Raw genomic sequence first — 20181 nt, forward strand, 5'->3', positions numbered from 1 at the left:
AACTTTTTAATGAGTTTTGCTGCAACTTTTTTTCTCTCTTTAATTTTCTTAAATGCGATCAATAATTGCGGAGAATTTTAGAATTTACGATTTTATTGAAAAAAAGAACAATGTAAAAAAATTATATTCGTATTTGTTTGTTGTATTTAATTTTTGCTATCTTTTATGATAATTAATATACAAAATTGTGTATAAATTATGGGTTTGAGGAAAACAATTTTCATTTAACTGTTTTTATCAATATCTTTAATTCAGCTATCAGTGAAGCTTGAAGTGTATATTGTTTTTTTTAATATGTTAAATGGAGTGTTAAATGTTTTAGTATTTATAAAGTTGTATATAGCCTTTGCTAGAGACAGTCACTTTCATGTCTGGTTATATAGGAGTAGGGTTCACTAAATTATATGAGAAACAGTAGAATAGCAGGGGTTGAATCATGAAAAGTAGATAGAAAGGGTAGTTCATTGATCCGCCCGGAAGAGTTGTTCGCAGACTTCAGCACACAATATATATATATATATCTTCCTATATTACAAAAAGATATCGCCGCCGCCGCCGCTGTTTCAAGAATTCTTGACCTAGGAGGGGGGAGTCCCCCCTCCTAAATTTTGAGGTTATGTTCGTTTTAAGGCTCTGAATTTAGCCGCAAGTCCGCCTCCCTCCTCTCATTTCCCCTCCTCCGTCAAAAATGACCTAAATTTTGAGGTTATGTTCGTTTCAAGACTCTGAATATAGCCGCAAGTCCCCTCCCCCGCCAGAAATGACCTAATTTTGAGGTTATGTTCGTTTTAAGGCTCTGAATATAGCCGCAAGTCCCCCTCCCTCCTCTCATTTCACCTCCTCCATCAAAAATGACCTAAATGACCCTTCCCTCATCTCTCTCTGTATTTCCCGCCAAAAATAGGGGGTTGGCGCGCGAAGCGCGCAGGGGGGCGTAGCCCCTCTAGTATATATATATATATATATATATCTACCTATATTACAAAAAGATATCGCCGCCAACGCCGCCGCCGCCGCTGTTCCAAGACTCTGAATATAGCCGCAAGTCAAGAGAAGGGGGGTAGAAGAGAAGGGGGGGGGGACTTGAGGCTATATTCAGAGTCTTGAAACGATCTTAACCTTTAAATTTAGGGTAGGGGAGCGGAAGAGAGGAGGGGGAATGGGGGTTGGCGCGCGAAGCGCGCAGGGGGCATAGCCCCCTAGTATATATATATATTTCGCACCAATGCTTTTTACTATTTAACTTTTGTCGCTTCTTGTTCTTTTCCTCTTGTTCTGAAAAAAATGAGAAACGAGAGAAATTTATCGGAAACGCTGCACTGCTACCTCTTTCTTTTCAATATACACTTTCAAAGTCGATATATATATATGTATATATATTTCTAAAAGTGAAGAAATTGCTGTTTTACAGATATGTTCACTATTGTATGAGAAAACCATTTTCAACAATTTTTAATCTAACGGAAGAAGCTTGTCTAAGCAAAAGAAAAGTAGATTTAAAAATTTATTATTCAAATTCTTTAGAAATTATAGTAGTTTTATTTATTCGCATCTAAAATCATTTTATATTTGCTATAAATAAGAAATGGTTCTTTAAAGATGTTTTGGACCACCCAGAAACGTTCCACCTATCATCAAAATTATTCTCCATGAGTATAGAAATCCCTAATCTGTGGTCGAATATATACCTAACCTTGCTCAACCAGAAAATTTTTACTTTTTCTGTTTATGTACGGAATTTAACAATTTCTTTGAACCTTCCGAATTTTTTCTTCTTAATTCTGTCAATTATTTTCTTTTATACAATTCAATAAATTTTCTATTGTAACAAATTATTTTTCTATTCTTTTCTATAAATAATTAAAAAATTATTTAATAGGTATTAGTTTATAGTTAATTATTCGAATAAAAATCAATGAGAAATTAATATTATTCAAGTAGAGAAGGATCGCTATTATTTTGGTGATTCATTAAAAAGTGAAAAGATGGGATTGATTAAAATTTCAAAGGAGAATTCAACCGCACAGATTTGGGTGCGAGTCATTTAAAAATTCACAATGTGGGTAATAGAAGGAAGGGTTCAATTTCATGAGGAACAATCACGAAAGCACATTCCGCTAATGACCCATCGTCGATAAATCTTTTATTCCCACGCAAAAGTTCAACCTTTGCTGGCAAATTTACCACATTGTATATATATACAAATAAAATAAATTGAAGAACGTTTTTCTCACCTATAAGAAATAGAATAAATAATACTTTCGATATATGACATTTAATGGATTTCCTCGTCTGTTCAATGTATACAGGCGCATATATGTACATTGACTATAATTATAATAGTTGTTATAGGTTAATTTACAATATAGTAAATTTTACATATAATCGTGATGCAATGAGAAGGGCAAATCTCTTATATATTTATTGATTACACAATATTTCTCGTTCCTCTCATATACATATAGCCCTCGCTTTTACCTTCTTCAAAAAAAATTCTATTTAATTTAAAAAAAAGGAATTTTGGTTTTTAGAGTAAAAAAATAAAATAATCTCGAAAGACTAAAAAATTTGAAAAAGAAAAACTAAAAAAGAGGAAATAATTTACTTTGGCTTGATTCACATTTTTCTTTGTTGTAAGTCGAGAGGCAAAAAAAGAAACAAAAAAAAAATGGGAAGGAAATTGAACAAATAAAGTCAAGTCAGCGGGAAGCGAGGTGATTATTTGTGTGTGCGCGCACTATTGCAGGCGAGGTGAACGGGGAAAATTGTAAAGAAATTGCACGTGCAGTGTGTCTTTTCCGAGTCCTCACGTGGAACGACCACGGCGGACAAGGTCAAACTGAAGCAAACCTGCTCGCAACACCGTCAGTCTTGCTTCTTTTCATATTCGATAAAACTAACTAACTGCTAACTATAAAACGACGCAGCTGGATTACGTATAAATACGACGTATTCTTAACGAATAAAGACCGGAAGGTCGAAAATATAACTCAAATTTATCGATATTTTCTTACGCAATAGCGATAATAAAAAAAAAAAAACTGACGCGTGTTCAAAGCGGAAATTAAAATTTGCAATTTGAAATTTTCCTTTATGGCGAATATCAAATAAACTTTTTGAATTGACAATAAATTTTGATAAGTATTATTTTGAGACAAAAAATTCTTTCCGCATTATTACACTTCTTTTAAATTCTAAAATTTCAATCCGTTTCCAAGTCATTTAGATTCGAAAACTCGGCTTGAAAATTTTAGAATAAATATCAAATACTTATTAATTAATAAAATTATTAATCAATTCGAATCTTTCATATATCGCAGTCATTAAAAGTTACTAAATCAATATGGTAGTTTCAGTAAATGGTAATAATTATAATGCTATAGTTAAAAAAAAAAGATTATTGTTCCAATCCGTTATAATTGCAAACGTTAATAGTTTTAAAAGATAACAGTTATTAATTATTACCTGCAATTATTATTAGTTTCGCAGCTATATATAATGATAATTTGACAAAACAACAGTAATTTCAAAATAATGGCTATTTGTTCTTTACGTTAAAAAAAAGGAAACGACATTTATCATAAATATATTGTCATATATGTGTACAATGAAAATAATGTTTGCAGATTATTAATGATATTCTGAATTGAGTACGTGAAGAATTTATTCTCGACAATGACGAGAATTGATTGACGTCTTCTGTGTAGAAAGAAAAAAAATATGAAGGAAAAAGTGAGAGGGATTCTTTTTTAAAAAAAAGGTGATTAACAGATGAACGCTAATTGTCTAACCTCAAAGCTGTTCGCACTTTCTTCAAAGTTGCAAATATATTAATTTTCGTTTAGGACTCGCATCCTTCGCGCTTTCGGCTTCGTTAAATTTTTCTGATTTGTTTTTCTTTTGAATATGTATACATATATATAAAAATTTCACACCTGCTTTGAGAGGTTGTAGCGCATCTGCTTTCAGACAAAGTGTCCTGAGTCTTTTTTTACCTTGGCCGAGTTGAGCGTATACCGTATCGGATCTCTGACTTGACTTTGACTCCATTATCACGCTTATTGTATGCATACAATTGTACAGTTAATGAATCGACAGATTTAGGACCTTTCTTTTAGGTCGAATCGTTTCAAGATCCTTTTTACCTCATTTCTGATTTGATGCGTCAATTATATTGTTTAATTCTTTTAACTGTATGAGTATTCTATTAGAGGAAACCTAATTTTTAGGAAACAATAATTGCTATCCATAATAAGGTTTGTTAAGGTATAGTCAATTTTTTTCTCCGTTGTATACTTTTACTGAATACATAAATCAAAATGTATTAGAATTTTATTATAACCATTGATATATAAACTACTACTTGATATTCAAAACTCGATGATGAAGTGAAAAGTCCATCATCAAGGACTCGTGAAACTTGGTTTGAATTGATAAGGTGATTATCAAACTTTCCTCTCTCTCTCTCTCTCTCTCTCTCTTCTCTCCCTCTCTCAGATTGAATCAAATTTCAACGAAATAGAATGATGAAACTTTTCTAGTGCGTTCAAAATTATTGTGACTTAATGAGATTCAAATATTTTAGAAAGCAGGTTTCTATATGATATATATGTTCATCGAAACAAATAGAAATGGAATTTGATTAGAAATTGATTCTCGATACAGAGAAATAATCATCTTTTATTAAAATATAAAACATTGCTATTTAATTTTTTTTTCTGTTATTTGAACATGTATAACCTTCCGCTTTTTATCTCTTTAATCAATAATCGTTCATAGGTGTATATCTGTTGGATCAGCTGGCATCATGTTAGACTCAAATATTCTTATCAGAGCAAGTTGAGGGGATAATCAATATTGGCACTATATTCACATTTTTTTCATACTTGACATTTTTATTATAGACATTCAATAAGCTAAAATAGATTTTATATTTAAAAAAAAAGAGAATCATAAAAATTAAAATGAATCTGTTATCCGTTAAAATGACAAAAATTTTATTTGCTAGCTGTTAATTTGGATGTAAAATTTATAGTCAATTGTTTTTGAAATGCTGACAAAAACGGTTGGATGGTTTTTATTAGGGTCGCGCTTTTCAAGAAGGCTAACGAGATTTGTAGCAATTAAGTGTGAAGAAGAGGAAGTTGGTCCTGTCTCTGTATATTGTATATATATATATATATATGTGTGGGATTTTGTCCAACGTTTCTGGTCGCACATTGCTTTGTTCTATCGACCGACCAGAACTCTCTCGTCCCGTGACCTGACCTCGCCTGAACTCTCCATTCCACTCTGCGTCGCTCGTCCTAACACAATCTCTCTCCTCCACGTATAACCTCTCTCTCTCCCTCTCCTCTCATGCTTCTTCTCTATTAACTACAACCAATACCAGTACAATTGTTGAATACATGCAAACGCAACTCTCGGTACAATTTAGCGCACCAAGTGGAACAAACACCCGAAACTTGGCAACCCCTTGTTGCCCCAATATATATATACATATATATTTGTTATACCTTTGTACGTGAGCATTTCCCATTTGCGTGCGAGCAATTTCGCGCATTTTGTATCGAGAAGTAAATTGAAGTTGTATGATATACAAACAACGACAATGTATTAATGATTGTATTTGGTATAAATGACTTTGATATAGAAATAGTAACACCTTCTGTGTGTTAATATCAAATCAAATATTACCGAGAACGACATGAGAGAAAGCATATAAATTAACTGAAATGTCGTTAGGTAAACTGATCTCCTTGTTGATAGATTTCAAAATCTGTTTTGATAGCGGTTATTCGAAACTATATGCTGCATCAAATACTGAGAATGTTTTTGTAAAAAATGTAAAAGTAACATTGTTAATATATATATACATATCTAATGTTACTGTATAATAAGCGATAAATAATCTCAGCAAAGAAATTGTATAAGAGATACACATTTCATGCACATTTCTATTGTATTACATATTATTTTTTTTTAGACCAGTCTTTATCTGAATCAGTAAAATTTCATTTACTCATAGATTGAAAGCCATAAAAATATAGACAAATTTTCATATATAGCCTACTAAACGGAACATTGTTTCTAAACTAGAAATTCCAGCTTCTGATGATCCACATTCATCAACAACACAATTAACGTGAACATCATAACTAATTTATATCTCGTAAAGCAATTTCAGAATAATTTTGAATATATACAGTTAAAGTGGTTTCAATATTAATGTGACTTATTCAAAATTTAGTGAATTATTACGCAAAATTATGATTCTGTATATACATTAACTCCCGTTGATATTGAATATAGAAACTCAGCATAAAGATCCTATTTGAAGTAATATTTTTTCGCAGCTATTTGTATACATTGTTTTTTTGATAGCCAATTGGATCAAATATACCAATATTTTGATGAAACTTTATGATCCAAATATTGGTATCAATTCGTTGCAATTTGATACCAAATAGTTTATAAAATATTAGACCATATTTTTACGTGGATATTCTATTTCGTATAAAAAATTATCAATTTCTATTTAAAGGAAACGATTAAGGCTGTTACGTTGACACATTTCACCATCCCTTTTTTTTCGGGATAATAAATGATATATTCAATGGAGTCGTGCAACCACGCAAAATAGACTTTAGAAAGCAATTGTGGCTGCATATAATGTGGTACGCCTACTATCTTGACAGTCTCGAGCTAGACGCGGCCAATTCCTTGAATATATCCTCCACTTAAAGAGTTGAGCCGCAAAATACTCTCCCGCTGTATTTCCCTTATATATATATATATATATATGTACCACTAGTCTACATATTCCATAGAAACTCGTAAATATACTACAGATACGAAAGTGAGCTAGATTCGTGAATCGAACACTAGAATTATCCAAGAGAAATATTAGTCCAGAAAATTTCTTATCTTTTACATTCCGAAAACTATTTTTCGAGTTATTGTTATCACAAATTTGTTAATAAATTCGAAATTTCGAACAAAATATTTGTTACAACTATAATTCAATTGTTAATTCTTTTTCTTCTCTGTTGAATAGTTTCTATAGGGCTAAACAACTCTTCAAATAAAATCAAAATCTATTTAGTACCGAATCGGAGAAATTTGTTACCAATATTTGGATCAAAACACAAATATTGGTTGATCCAAATATAGGTTTTTATTCAATTCTTGTATACTTCAAGAAAACAGTGAATAGTTTTTGATTTTATATCTCTTTAATCAAAATTTAAAAGATAAAAAAAATTAATGGGTATATGGATGGGTATATGCGGATAATCTGAAAAGTTATATATGTGTGTTATATCGGAAGGAAAGTTTTAATGTGGTTAGAGAGTGGTTAATTTAATGAAACAGAGAACTCTTTAGGACAATTGTCTCTGATGTAATCTCAACTATATATATATATGCATATACATATATATGTTTATTCATTTAAGGCACCTGGCTCGTGCCAATGCAGTTCTCGTGAAAGTTAAGTGACCTGTATCGAGTACCTTTGCGCTGTTCACTGCTCTGACACACGAGAGTGCAAAAAATAAACTCGAGATGGAAAATGGGCGAAAGTTTCTATACTCGGCACTTGTATATATATAGTTTTGCCTGGAGTGATCCCTCCAATTGCAATGCTTCTAAAAAGATGAATAGAAAACCAGTTTAATACATTCGTGGGAGACATATAAACTCTATCAAAGTATTTGTAAAAACATTCCTTTCATACATGTTTTCTGACAAAGAAGAAATCTCTTATTTCCAAATAATGAAACTAGTTTCATAATGAGAAATTAAAAGGAAAAACTTGCATCTGATGTGCGAAATTATAGTATAATAATAATAATCTTTAATATTAGCTAATTTATCAGGTAAATCACAAATTAAGTAAGGAAATTAATTTACAAATTGTAAATTATAAGTGGCTGTTGTAATTACTTATTCTCGTAGATAATTTTCTCCCTAACTGTAAAATAGGATTTTTTAGTTCAAATGAAACATTTTGATTTTTTTTTCTTTTCGCAAAATTATAATTGAAAAGTATAGGAGGTTGTTAATTAATTTCCAATATAGAATTGAACAATATTTTGTCCCTGACATATGATTCACATGGCAGGAGATGACAATATTCCACTTTCGAACATATTCGATTGAATAGTAATATATGTTGGAGGTCTTATTCCCCAATATATATATATATATATATATATATATATATATATATATATATGTGTGGGTGTAAATCTGCGCTATACATAATTAGAATCTGATCCTAATCCTAGATACGAAATAGGAAATTCAATTAATTTGTCTTTGTTCCCTGCTGTCTTATCATCTAATACTCTCTCTCTCTCTCTCTCTCTCTCTCTCTCTCTCTCTCTCTCTCTCTCTCTCTCTCTCTCTCTCTCTCTCTCTCTCTCTCCCTGGCGAATATTGATATGCTAATTAGCTGCAATTGATTTATTCAACAATTCTCAAATCAAAATTAATTTTGATTTGAGAGAGGTCAGTTTAATCGTAAACGTAACACCCGTGTAGAAATTTTGCCATGGCTCGGATCGGGGCCGGATCGGGCGGGAATGTGACGCTACGCTTGATGTGTCCCTGATTAGGAAATCCCCATTTTTCTCGTGGCCCTAATCTGGCCCTGAACAGTCCCTGATCGGGACCAGATTATTATTCACTACCAGGGCCCTGGTAGGGAAATTTCTACACGGGCATTATCAAAATTTTGCCGATTGTGAATTTCAAAAAAAAAATAATAATTCACGTTTTATGATCATTTAATGCTTTGTTCTCTCTTGCAACTCGGTGAATTACTAAACGATTGCAATTGGCTTTAATTAATTTGAAATTATTATCCGAATCAGTAACCAAAGTTGAATCGATCTCATCTTTTTTAAAAGCGATCCCTTTTTTCAAACAATGATAATTTGATTTAGTAGTGGTTGATATCGGGTGAGTAATTTTATTTCATCAAAAAATTTGCAGAAAGAAATGCACGTTTTGGAGAAATTTTTGTTCCCTTATACAAAAGGCTATTAGATTCGAAATTCTAATGGAAGCAATAGGTGTGAATAACGTGCTCCTAATCCTTAACTCATGCGTCAATTGTCATGCTGTTCTTTAATCGTGAATTGATTCTGACTTTTGCATTTTATAAATTATCAGCAGTTTATTGTCGTTTTCATCAGATAGATATTTAAAAGAAGAAAACGGTTTTCTTTTTGTCTCAATTTTCAGGTTTCTGTAAAAGCAACTTCCTTTACATTTGCAGGTTTCCCATTCTTCAATTCGTGTGCTTCAATAAAGCCAAGGATTTTTTCGGTTTCTCGTCCGGGGATTTTTGTGCGGTTGCGTGCAGAAGAAGAGAGAAAGAGAGAGAGACTCTCTTTTCAGAGTCGTTTTCAAAGCAAGCAAGCAAGGGGGACTTTGAAAAAGAAAGGAGAAGCGAAGGCCCCCCTGGCCTTTTCTCTCTGTCTCTCGTGTTGGCGAAGGCATGTAATCGCGGCCCTGGTGGCGATGCCGAGACACGAGGTCGGAGCCGCCGCCACCACCACTACCACCAAACCAAAACCATCATCATCATCATCATCAAGCAAGCACAACAGCCTAGCTTACTTTTAAAGGTGGGGGACTCTGATATTCCGAAGGTGGACGGAATTTATCGAACCTCGGCGAAAACACACGAGGCCACGGGGATGGCTGACTACAGCAGTGGGGGAGACCTCAGCTTTCAGTTGTTGGACATCAGTTCAGTCTAGCCAACACCGGAGGTTGGAGTCGAATCGGAGTTTGAGGTTGGCGCTGTTCGTTGTAGTCGTCGGGTCGGGTCAGGTCAGGTCAAGTCTGAGGTGTGTATCACCAAAACTGAACCACAGAAGTTTGCAGTATCGTTCCACAAAAAAAAGGAGGAAAATTAATTTTTGACCATCTGCCAGTGTCACATCGAAGTGCTTCGTCGCGCCTTTCATCATCTGCTCTCCGTTTCGTCTGCTAGATTCTCATTCCCTTAATTCTTTTTTTTTTTTTAATATAAATATTGATCACACAATATTTCAGTCCTCATTCATTAATTTTGACATTTCGGAGCATAAAGTGTGGTGGTGAACGAGGCAAAATAAGAAGTTATTATTTTTGTTTTTTAAATAATCGACTAAACAGTTCAAACGTCATGTGTGAAGTGACTATATGACAGGCTCGTTGAGTCATGAGCTAAAGAAATTCGTGAAAAAATCTGTGCGCATGTGTCCAGTGGGATATACCAGTAATAAATCTCCACACTCAGATCTGGATACTCTGTCGACGCCTTCTATCGGATTGTCTCATGACAGGATGGCGCTGGCGCGGTGAGTACAGCTCAAAAGCGGCCATGGACGCAAACCAGGGCTCTCTCTCTCTCTCTTTCTATATTCCCATTCTTTAGGCTTGATTCTTCCTCATTTAGAACACGGTCCATTTGATAAAAAAGAGAACAAGATCGTGGGTTTAAGGTTTCTTCGATCCTTGAGAAAATCTGGGTTATCGCGACTGCGCGATCTCTCAATTCCTTTCTGAATCCTGGTGGACAAAAAAAAAATGCAGTTGATCCTTTAAATCCGGATCTTCTTTTAAAAATCCCTTCGGATCAATGATCCTTAAATCAACATCCTATTAGCAGAGTTTGGAAAATATCCTTCTTTCTATTTTTTTTGTTACACTTTTCTCATAGGAACATTTTTGATAAAGGTTTGTATTTACCTCTATAGTTTCAAAAATTGATGAATAAATTCTTCCATAGAAATCCTTTTGGAGAAAATCCCTTTTGGAAAGAAAAATGTTCTTTATTTTTACAAAAGGATGGTGAATTTTACCTGACATACCTTTTGGTTTACACCTGGTGTCATGAAACCGTCGGCAATGCCGTCGAAAGCTGCTCGATTTCCCTCGTTTTCTTCGTATACATATATACACATAAAAGTAGCACAATTCTGACTAATAAGCTGACTAAAGCGTAAACCATCGAGATATGAGCATAAGTATATATGTAGTTTTATCGTAAAGTAGGAATCGAGTTTCAGGTCGGGTTTAGTTTATTCATTTGAAATTTGTTCACTTTCTAACAATAATTTTTCAAAGAAATTATCATCTGTTGGGAAATAATAAAATATAACAAAGACATATGAGAAAAATATGTAGCACAATGTATATATACATATAAAAAATTTATTACAATTATTAAATTAGGTAATAACAATATGATTTGATAAGATAAATAAAAGCAGGCCTTTATAAATACTGTAAGAAATATTAGATTAGTCAAAATAATGATGTCAAGTAATAGTTAAATATTCTATTCATGGTTTAAAAATTCCAAAAAAAATTTCAAAATGGCATTGAAAAAAGATGTCATTAAGAATTAAAATGCTTTTTCGTGTTCAATGAACAGCCCTTGCTGTAATCATTAGTCATCCAGAAGCTAAGTAATCATTGGATCCAGGGTCTTTTTTCTTCTTCTTCTTCTTGTTCTGTATCCTCTATATTTTAAAACACTAGAACCTTGATGAGAGTTTAAAGCTACAAACATTCCAATGCATGAATTTTAATTTCTTTTTAAATCATGTACTCCTTGAATTTTTGAAAGGTCAAATGAACAAAAATTTCTTTTAAAATGAGAAAAAAAAATATCTTCACCATTTGTTTTAAAAAAATGAATAATTCTTTAATATTCTTGAATTTTGTTAAACATTCTCAAAGTGATTGAATACTATTTTGTTCTGTTTGATTCCTTCTTTTTTTTGTTTTAATTACAAAGAACATAATCAAGTGACGCAAAAGCTTGTAAAGCTGCTTTTTATTTATAGCTGGAAAAATATTTCAAAACAACTCAAAGATAAGCAAAAATATGTCATTAATTTCAACACGCAAAGCCACTGATATATACACAGACCTTGATGATTTTTAATATGTAAAATACAAAAGTCAAAATGATATTAAGAAATCTTTTGTTCAAATATTACTTATTCTCTGTTTTATAATTCATTAGTTAATTAATTAATGAAGGAAAAAAAAGAAGTAGATTCACAATAATTTTTCTCTCATTTTGTTATTCTTATTACTTCATATATTAAAATATAATTAAAATTCTGGCACACTTTTCATGCACAAAAACAGTCTCTTTCCTAATCATTTTTCCAGTAATTCTAATTTGTTTCACGAATCGTACACATTGAGACCAAAATCATTGAGCAATATAATTGAGCATATAATAATCACGATATACATTATAATGAATATAATTATGTGTATATATAATAATAAAATATTGAGCAATACTTTTTTAAAAGACAAAATGTTTCTCTTTTTGAAAATATATCTTTTTCAAAAAAAGAAAAAAAAATGTAAATTGTGGTTGAAAAAAGGCACAACAAACGTTCACGGATGTTTGAAGAAAAAAAGGAATATTTTTTCAAAGGTCCCATATCCCTGAATTGTGTTTAGGTATAGGTATTGGGCCATCAGTCTAAACTCGACAGGCCAAAAATCCCTGCATTTCTTTTTACATTATTCTTAAAGGGATTCATTGGAATCCAGCATGGCTACTGGAGACTTCACCCTAAAACTAGTTTCATGGACACATAGACAACAATACAAAACTCATATATGTATCCTGTCGTGAATATTTCTATATTTATTTCTTTATTTACAATAAGATTGAGAACCGGTTTTTGTAAAAAAAAAAAAAAAAGAAAGTATTCCTTTAAAAGACAATTAGTCATAGTATTTATAAAATGGATTAGCTTTGTTAAATAATGGGAGATGCATTTTTAATGCTTTCAGTACCAAAGATTTGTTTTTAAACTGTACACTATATTTCAATCGTTTCATTAATTCATTTGGTTAGTGAATTAATATTTGATGATAATAGGAGTTAAAAAATTTATCCGCATGACAAATGTTCTTAATTTACATTAGCACAATTCTCTCATTATAAATCTTTATAGAGAAAAAAAAATAGGAACGAAAAGAAAAATTAGTCTGTAATTAATACAGGTTTATATCCAAATGTATTTCCATAAATTATTTTCTGCATTAGAAAGAGAGAAAAAAAATTAGGTTTCCAAATGATAAACATGATTTATTTGACATTTACGATCACATTATTTGTGCGATTAAGTTTTAAAGTTCCACTATTTTCTATTTAACCGAATTTTTTTTTAACTGTCTTTGAATTTTTATTTGTTGAAAAAAATTTCTGTTGAAATGACCAAAATTCTAATTTTGACGTTTAGAATTCTGGTTCGAGTGTATTTAACATTACAATTTTAGTTAGATTAACGAAAATTCTAGTAAATTTAACCAGAATTCTGGTTATTCAAATTGGAAACTGGTTAGGATATATTTAACATTCTGATTTTGATTATATTGACTTGAATTCTAGCTATTTCGACCAGAATTCTAGTTATTCCAACTAGATTTCTAATTAAGGTATTTAGTATTATAATTCTGGTTAGATTAAACAAAATTCTGGATAAATTTACTAGAATTCTAGTCGAAATAACCATAATTCTGGTTTTTAAAACTAGAATTCTGGTTAGGGTACTTAACCTTATGATTTTGCTTAGATTAAGCAGAATTCTGCTTAAATTTACTAGAATTCTGGTAAAAATAACTAGAATGATGTTTATTTCAACTAGAATTATGGTTAGGATATTAACCATTATTTTTTTGGTTAGAGTAACCAGAATTCTGGTTATTTCGAGTAAATTTAACCAGAATTCTGATTATTTTATTTGGAATTCTAATTAAGGTATTTAACATAATAATTCTGGTTAAATTTACTAGATTTCTTATAAGATTAACCAGAATTCTGGTTATTTCGACTAGAATTTAATTAGATCAAGCAGAATTTTGGTTAAATTTACTAGAATTCTAGTAGAAATAACTAGAATTTTGGTTAGGATATTTAACATTATTTTTCTGATTAGATTAACCAGAATTCTGGTTATTTCGAGTAAATTTAACCAAATTCTGATTATTTTATTTGGAATTCTAATTAAGGTATTTAACATAATAATTCTGGTTAAATTTACTAGATTTCTTATAATATTAACCAGAATTCTGGTTATTTCGACTAGAATTTAATTAGATTAATCAGAATTCTGGTTATTTCGACTAGAATTTAATTAGATCAAGCAGAATTTTTGTTAAATTTACTAGAATTGTAGTAGAAATAACTAGAATTTTGGTTAGGATATTTAACATTATTTTTCTGATTATATTAACCAGGATTCTGGTTATTTCGAGTAGAATTCTAGAAAATTTAACCAAAATTCTGGTTCGCTTAATGTTTTAACAAAGATTTTATGAAAATGTGAGAAAAAAATTTTGAATTTTTAAACAATTTTAACAGTTGGTCCCCCCTTTTTTAAGCTCGTATAGCATTCTTGTATATAAGTTGATGTATTCCCCTGTATTTTATTTTAAATTGGATCGAATAATTTAGCCTTATTGGTCGAGCGAGCGTCTCGCCCTTATTCGTCTGGCTGAGCGAGTCTTTTATTTTATTTTTTTTGTTGTTTTCTTTTTACACTCTTGATTCCACAAATAATACTTGAGTTACTACATCCTGAGCCTGTTGGACGTTGTTGTAAAAGCAGCAATCGAATCTGGTCTGGCAACCAATCCGAATTCATCGAGCGACATTCCAGGTGCTGAAGAGGTCGCGCTAGCATGTTTCACATTCGTCATCATTGTACAGTAGTAGTACTTGAAAAAAAAAGAAATTTCTTCTTATTTTTATATATATATATATATAAACTGAATTCAATGTACCGGAAAGAATTCCTAATAGTCTGGTTATTTGAATTTAAATATTCATTTTTCTCAAGGAATTGGAAAGTATTTTTTTTAGATAAAAGAAAAGTGATTTTTATCTCATTTTAAAATTGATAGTACACATAATTCTAATATACTAAATCGTGTATGTAATATTATAATTGTAACTCATTTTCATGCAAATCAGAAGCTTTAGTTGCTTACATAACATTGAAATTATACGTCATAGCTATATGACAAGCTAATTAAATATTCTTTTAGACAATCTTAAACGCACTGCGAATACATTTTACCGAAAAAATATGCTTTTCAAGTAAAGAAATTTAAAACTATTTCAGAATTTTTTCCATTATTTAATTATTTGGTTTTGGTTCTTAATGATGTTACTAATGATTTTAAAAAGCATCAATTGTTTGATTACCTGAAATTATTAAATAAACTATTTGGAACAATTATTAAAAGAAATTACTATTTACATTCGACCCAAATAGAAAATATAGAGTCAAAATATAATAGAGGTATTAACAATTAACTTATCAGTTAATATAATAACATTATTGATGTTGTTCAATTTGGAAATTGAAATTTTTATTTATTTTTCGATACAATATGTAGAGCAATAAAACAACTGGTTCAGTATGATGATGTCGAGATAATACGAATTGAAAGCCTCTGAAAGATTCAATGTAAATTTATTACACTTGATCTGGACCAGTATTCGATAAGAGGCAAAAATAAAAAAATTTAAAAAAAAATCGAAAAGCAATTTATAGGTGTACATTCGACATTAGTTATATTGCCACAGAGCATGCACGTGGGTGATTCTCTTCCAATCAGAAACACAAAACTTTCAAGTCTATATCTTAGAAACATTGGGGCTTATCGCAATTTTATTTTCACTACATGTGCGAGCTTGAAAATGTGGAGCATATACGAGGGGCAAAATGTAGGACAAAGAGACACTTATAGTCAGAAACGGGAGCATGACGAAAAAAAAAATCTTCCTTCTTTTTATTTTTGAGGTGTGAGAATTGTTTTTTCTGATACAATATTTTTTTCCACAATTAGAATTTATAAATCAGAACTGCTATTGAGTATATTCCCAAGTAGAAATATCCGTAGCTCGCCGTAATTAAACACCGGCATGGTACTGATCCAATACTGGCTGTCGGTATTGACTTTCAGTACTGGCAGTGTACTGACTAATACACCGAATCAGTACTATGTCGGAGGTAAAAAAATATTAAAACCAGTACTGGCAGTACACTGTCATTCTCACCGAATCAGTACTATGTCGGTGATAAAAAACATTAAATGAAAAAGTCTTTAAATTATTCCAATAGGTAGAAAACGATGATTTTTTATTTTAAAAAATGTATATTAATTTCTTTCGAATACTTTCCCTCAAAATTTTGGATGTAATTGTAATGTATTATTATATACCTATATAAAATATATTTATGTTTTTTTAGTTATTTTAGTACTCATTGAAATATGTGCATTAAGTTATTTATCATGCATACAATAACAATAAGTTGAGAATTTTTTTCTAATAGTTTTAAAAATAAAGCAAACGTAATTTTTTCACTGTAATTTTTAAATATTATTAATAATTAAATATTAAATTTAAAAAATTTTTTACCATTCATATTTTACAGTTGTCTTTTATTAACTTATTTTTAATTATGTAATTCATCAATCATTTTTGTCTGTTTTAATATTATTTACGGTAAAAATAATTTATTAAAAATATTTAACTGAAATTGATATCCAGTTTTATTTCATTAAATCTTTGTAAAAATTGAAAAAATTTTGTGAGTTTAAAAAATTTAAGAATAAATTCATTTTATTTTCGTGATCAATAGATAATACAAACTTTGAAATCAAAACTTTTGTATTAGGTGAACTACTTCAAGTCAGCACTTCAAGCCAGCGCGGCTGTGCGGTATGCGTATCTGACTTGCGTTCTAAGGGTTTAGGGTTCGATCCCCCATGCGTGCGAGATTTTTCGTTCTTAGTTTTAAGTGTTATAAGTACAATATTTGTTCATGTGTAATATCAATTATTAAATAATTATTAAATTAAGTATAAGTGCAAAGTAAAAAAAATTAAATATTATGAATTTAAAAAAATAAGAAAATTTACAACACAAATTATTTTTTGTAAAATAATTTATTAAAAATAAAATAATTTAATTAATATAAATGATAATTATTATTTTAATTATTTATTGTTAATAATATTTTATATATTCTAAATAACATTAACTATTATTGGCTTCACATTACCTGTTGGTGGTAAAAATGGGAGTAATAAGCTAATAAGGATGAAATTTGCATTGGAAAGCGTGTTTTAGCATTTTGTAAAAAAGTGAGATTTTAAGTCCGGATGAGTACTTTGCCAGTATTATGCCAGTATTATTCTAGTACTACGTTAGTACTGGTGAGCGGGACAAAATCAGTACTGGACAGCGTTACCAGCCAGGGTTGGTCCACTACTGGCCCAGTACGGCAGTCAGTACTGTTATACTGACTGGCAGTGTTGGGTCAGTACTATGCCAGTGGCACATTTCTACTTGGGTTAATTAAAAAAAAATACTAGAAACTAGATTGAAAAATTACTGATCTTCATTGTTTTAGTTTTTTTTTTTTTTTTTCATTATAAACGCACAATTAGAAATTTCGTTAAAGAAAAAGAAATCTATGCCACGCATTGATATGAGAAGCTTGTCATTAATTTTTCCACTATTTTTCTTTCCTGTTCTATTATAACGATTTTGTGGAGCAAATCGGATTTAAAAAAAAATACGGGGTTATAAAATCAACACCTTGATCGCTTTATATTACCGTCTATATAAATTGTATTTTTTTTTTCCTCTCTCGTATTACTTTATTACTGCAGTAATTAAGGACACGCATGACTGTATATTGCGTGAAAAAACCAGTCAACTATCACTTTTACTGCACTTACCATTCTTTACATAAGTGATGTTCTTTTTATATATATATATTGATCGCTTTAAGAAAATTGTCTCCGCGGAAAAAGAAGATGAGAAAATTTTCATAGAAGAATTTATTCTTTTTTATCTTTTTCAAAAGAATTTATATTTCATATACATAATTGAACGAAAGAATATCATTTTTGGACCCTTATTCCAAATATGTAAATAATTATTATTTATTAAAATTAATTATTATTTTATATATTATTAATAATAATATAAAATATTTTCTTTAAATTCATTGAAAATAATTTTCTCTGTAAAGATAAATAAATTGTTGAAAATTGCATTTGAAGTGAGTTATAGTATCACAGGATTATCATTATTATTCGTGTCATATTATGCAAATTCTATAAGCAAATGATTCGATCAATTATTATCCTTTGTCTGCGCAACTGAAATGTTGCTGCCAATCTTCATTGTCAATCAGTATGCTTCTCGAAGGCTTTACTATATAAACTCCATCAGGACACAATTAGTCGAATCACGTATAAATCAAAGATTGAACACACCTGCAGGTCATTCAGTTTAGTCGCGCATCTAATCGCACTTCCTTTATAGATTGTTTATCAAAAAAAAAAAGACACACGATGCACTTTGAATACGTACGCTCAACAATTTAATCTGGTGCATTGTTTTTTTTTTTTTTTTTTTTTGCTAAGAATCTTAAAAAAAAAATTCTCAATTTGTAATGGTTTTAGTTTCCTTCAGTGGTAATTTATAACAAGTAGTATATAGTAATTTTAACTAATAAAATTTTTTTGTTCGAACCAAATTTTAATATAACTTAAATTTTGGCTGACTTGCTATAATTTGGGTTTTAATTTATAAGTATAGTAAAAATTACTTTACATTTTTTCCGTATATAGTAAAAAGTAAGTAAACGATAAGAAATACTTCTATTTGAATCAGTAATTTACTTTTTTCATATTTTTATTTTTAACTAATTCAAAAGCGATCATAGGAGGAAACAAAATTGTTCTATTTAATAATTTTATATTTTCATAGAAATAGTTCTTGTTTCAATAAAATAATTTTCAAATTCTTTGTCATCTTTCCGAGTATCGATTAAAAAGCTCCAAGGTATAGATTTTTATCAATTTTAACCCAATGAAAACAGTATGTGTCTTTATTGATTTAAATACATATAATAATTACCAGATGTGTGTCAATTTTATCCTCTAAAATCAATTTAATTTGATCTAAATTAATGAATCAATTAAAGAATTGAGTGCGAATATATATATTATAAAAAAAACAGTAGCGTTATTGATATATATATATATGCAAGAATATTTATTGTGAAGAAAAAAAAAACCGATGATTATCGAGAATCAGAAATTAATGATGGATATATGGTTTATAACATGGATGGAATAAAATAACGTTAAAGTCGAGCACAAAGGAGGGAAGGAAGGTCGGTTGTCTTTGCTTTTGCAACGACCTTCCGTTCAAGGGTACAGGGCCGCTCGTTTCATCTTTTCCCCACGGCAACCTCTAATTTTCTCTCCCTCGTTTCCAAACGACTCTCAGGGACTTTCTTCCCAAATCCTTCTTCTTCTTCTTCATCTTCTTCTCCTACTTCTTCTTATTTTCTCATCCCCCCGCACAGCTGACTCTATGGCCTGCGCTTCATTTATTCTCCTCAAGGCACGTCAGCTAAAATTCAGCCAAGGGGAAATCATATTTTTTATAATAATAATCTTACAAGCACCCTCTTCATTTTTCTTTTTTTTTTTTTTTGTATAAAAGGTTATTACTTTTTACGCATATTGTGTGGACCATTGTATTAATATTTATATATTGAGACACATTTTCACCTTTTATTTTTATTCGATGATTTGGTAATTTGTTGTTTTTGACATAACAGACAAAAAATGTAATTGGCAAAACTCGAAAAAATGTACAGAGGATTAGAAATTAAAAAACTTGCTTTATGTGAGAAGGTGGAGTTTTATTCGATAAAAGATTCCGGTAAAATTTCTTGCAATTTTGTTATTTTTGCCTCGAAGAACTAAAAATGTAATTTTCAAAACTCAAAAAAAGGGACAGAAGATTAGAAATTAAAAAAAACTTGCTTTATGTGAGAAGGTAGAGTTTTATTCGATAAAAGATTCCGGTAACATTTTCATGGTAACTTTGTTATTTTTGGCTCGGAGAACTAAAAATGTAATTGTCAAAACTCAAAAAAAGGAACAGAGGATTAGAAATTAAAAAACTTGCTTTATGTGAGAAGGTGGAGTTTTATTCGATAAAAGATTCCGGTAAAATTTCTTGTAATTTTGTTATTTTTGGCTCGAAGAACTAAAAATGTAATTGTCAAAACACAAAAAAAGGGACAGAAGATTAGAAAT

The 20181-nt window shown here is 30.4% G+C and overlaps 1 protein-coding gene across 3 annotated transcripts in view; it reads left to right on the plus strand.

Annotated features, from left to right (window-relative positions):
• The window catches only part of LOC127285500 (protein roadkill), a 101738-nt gene that overhangs the window by 53560 nt on the left and 27997 nt on the right, over positions 1 to 20181 (plus strand). Inside the window, exon 1 of one of the 3 annotated variants that reach the window (XM_051311552.1) lies at positions 9734 to 10358. The exons of 1 other annotated variant lie outside the window; for it this stretch is intronic. In XM_051311552.1, coding sequence (XP_051167509.1) covers positions 10201 to 10358 — 158 coding nt within the window. In that variant the 5' untranslated portion in view covers positions 9734 to 10200. Of the gene's footprint in view, positions 1 to 9733; positions 10359 to 20181 lie in introns of those variants that run through there. One more of the 3 variants, XM_051311553.1, reaches the window with a different exon arrangement.

Source organism: Leptopilina boulardi, unplaced genomic scaffold, assembly GCF_019393585.1.
Source record: "Leptopilina boulardi isolate dan_hultmark-lab unplaced genomic scaffold, ZJU_Lbou_2.1 LbouV2_333, whole genome shotgun sequence".
Lineage (NCBI taxonomy): Eukaryota > Metazoa > Arthropoda > Insecta > Hymenoptera > Figitidae > Leptopilina > Leptopilina boulardi.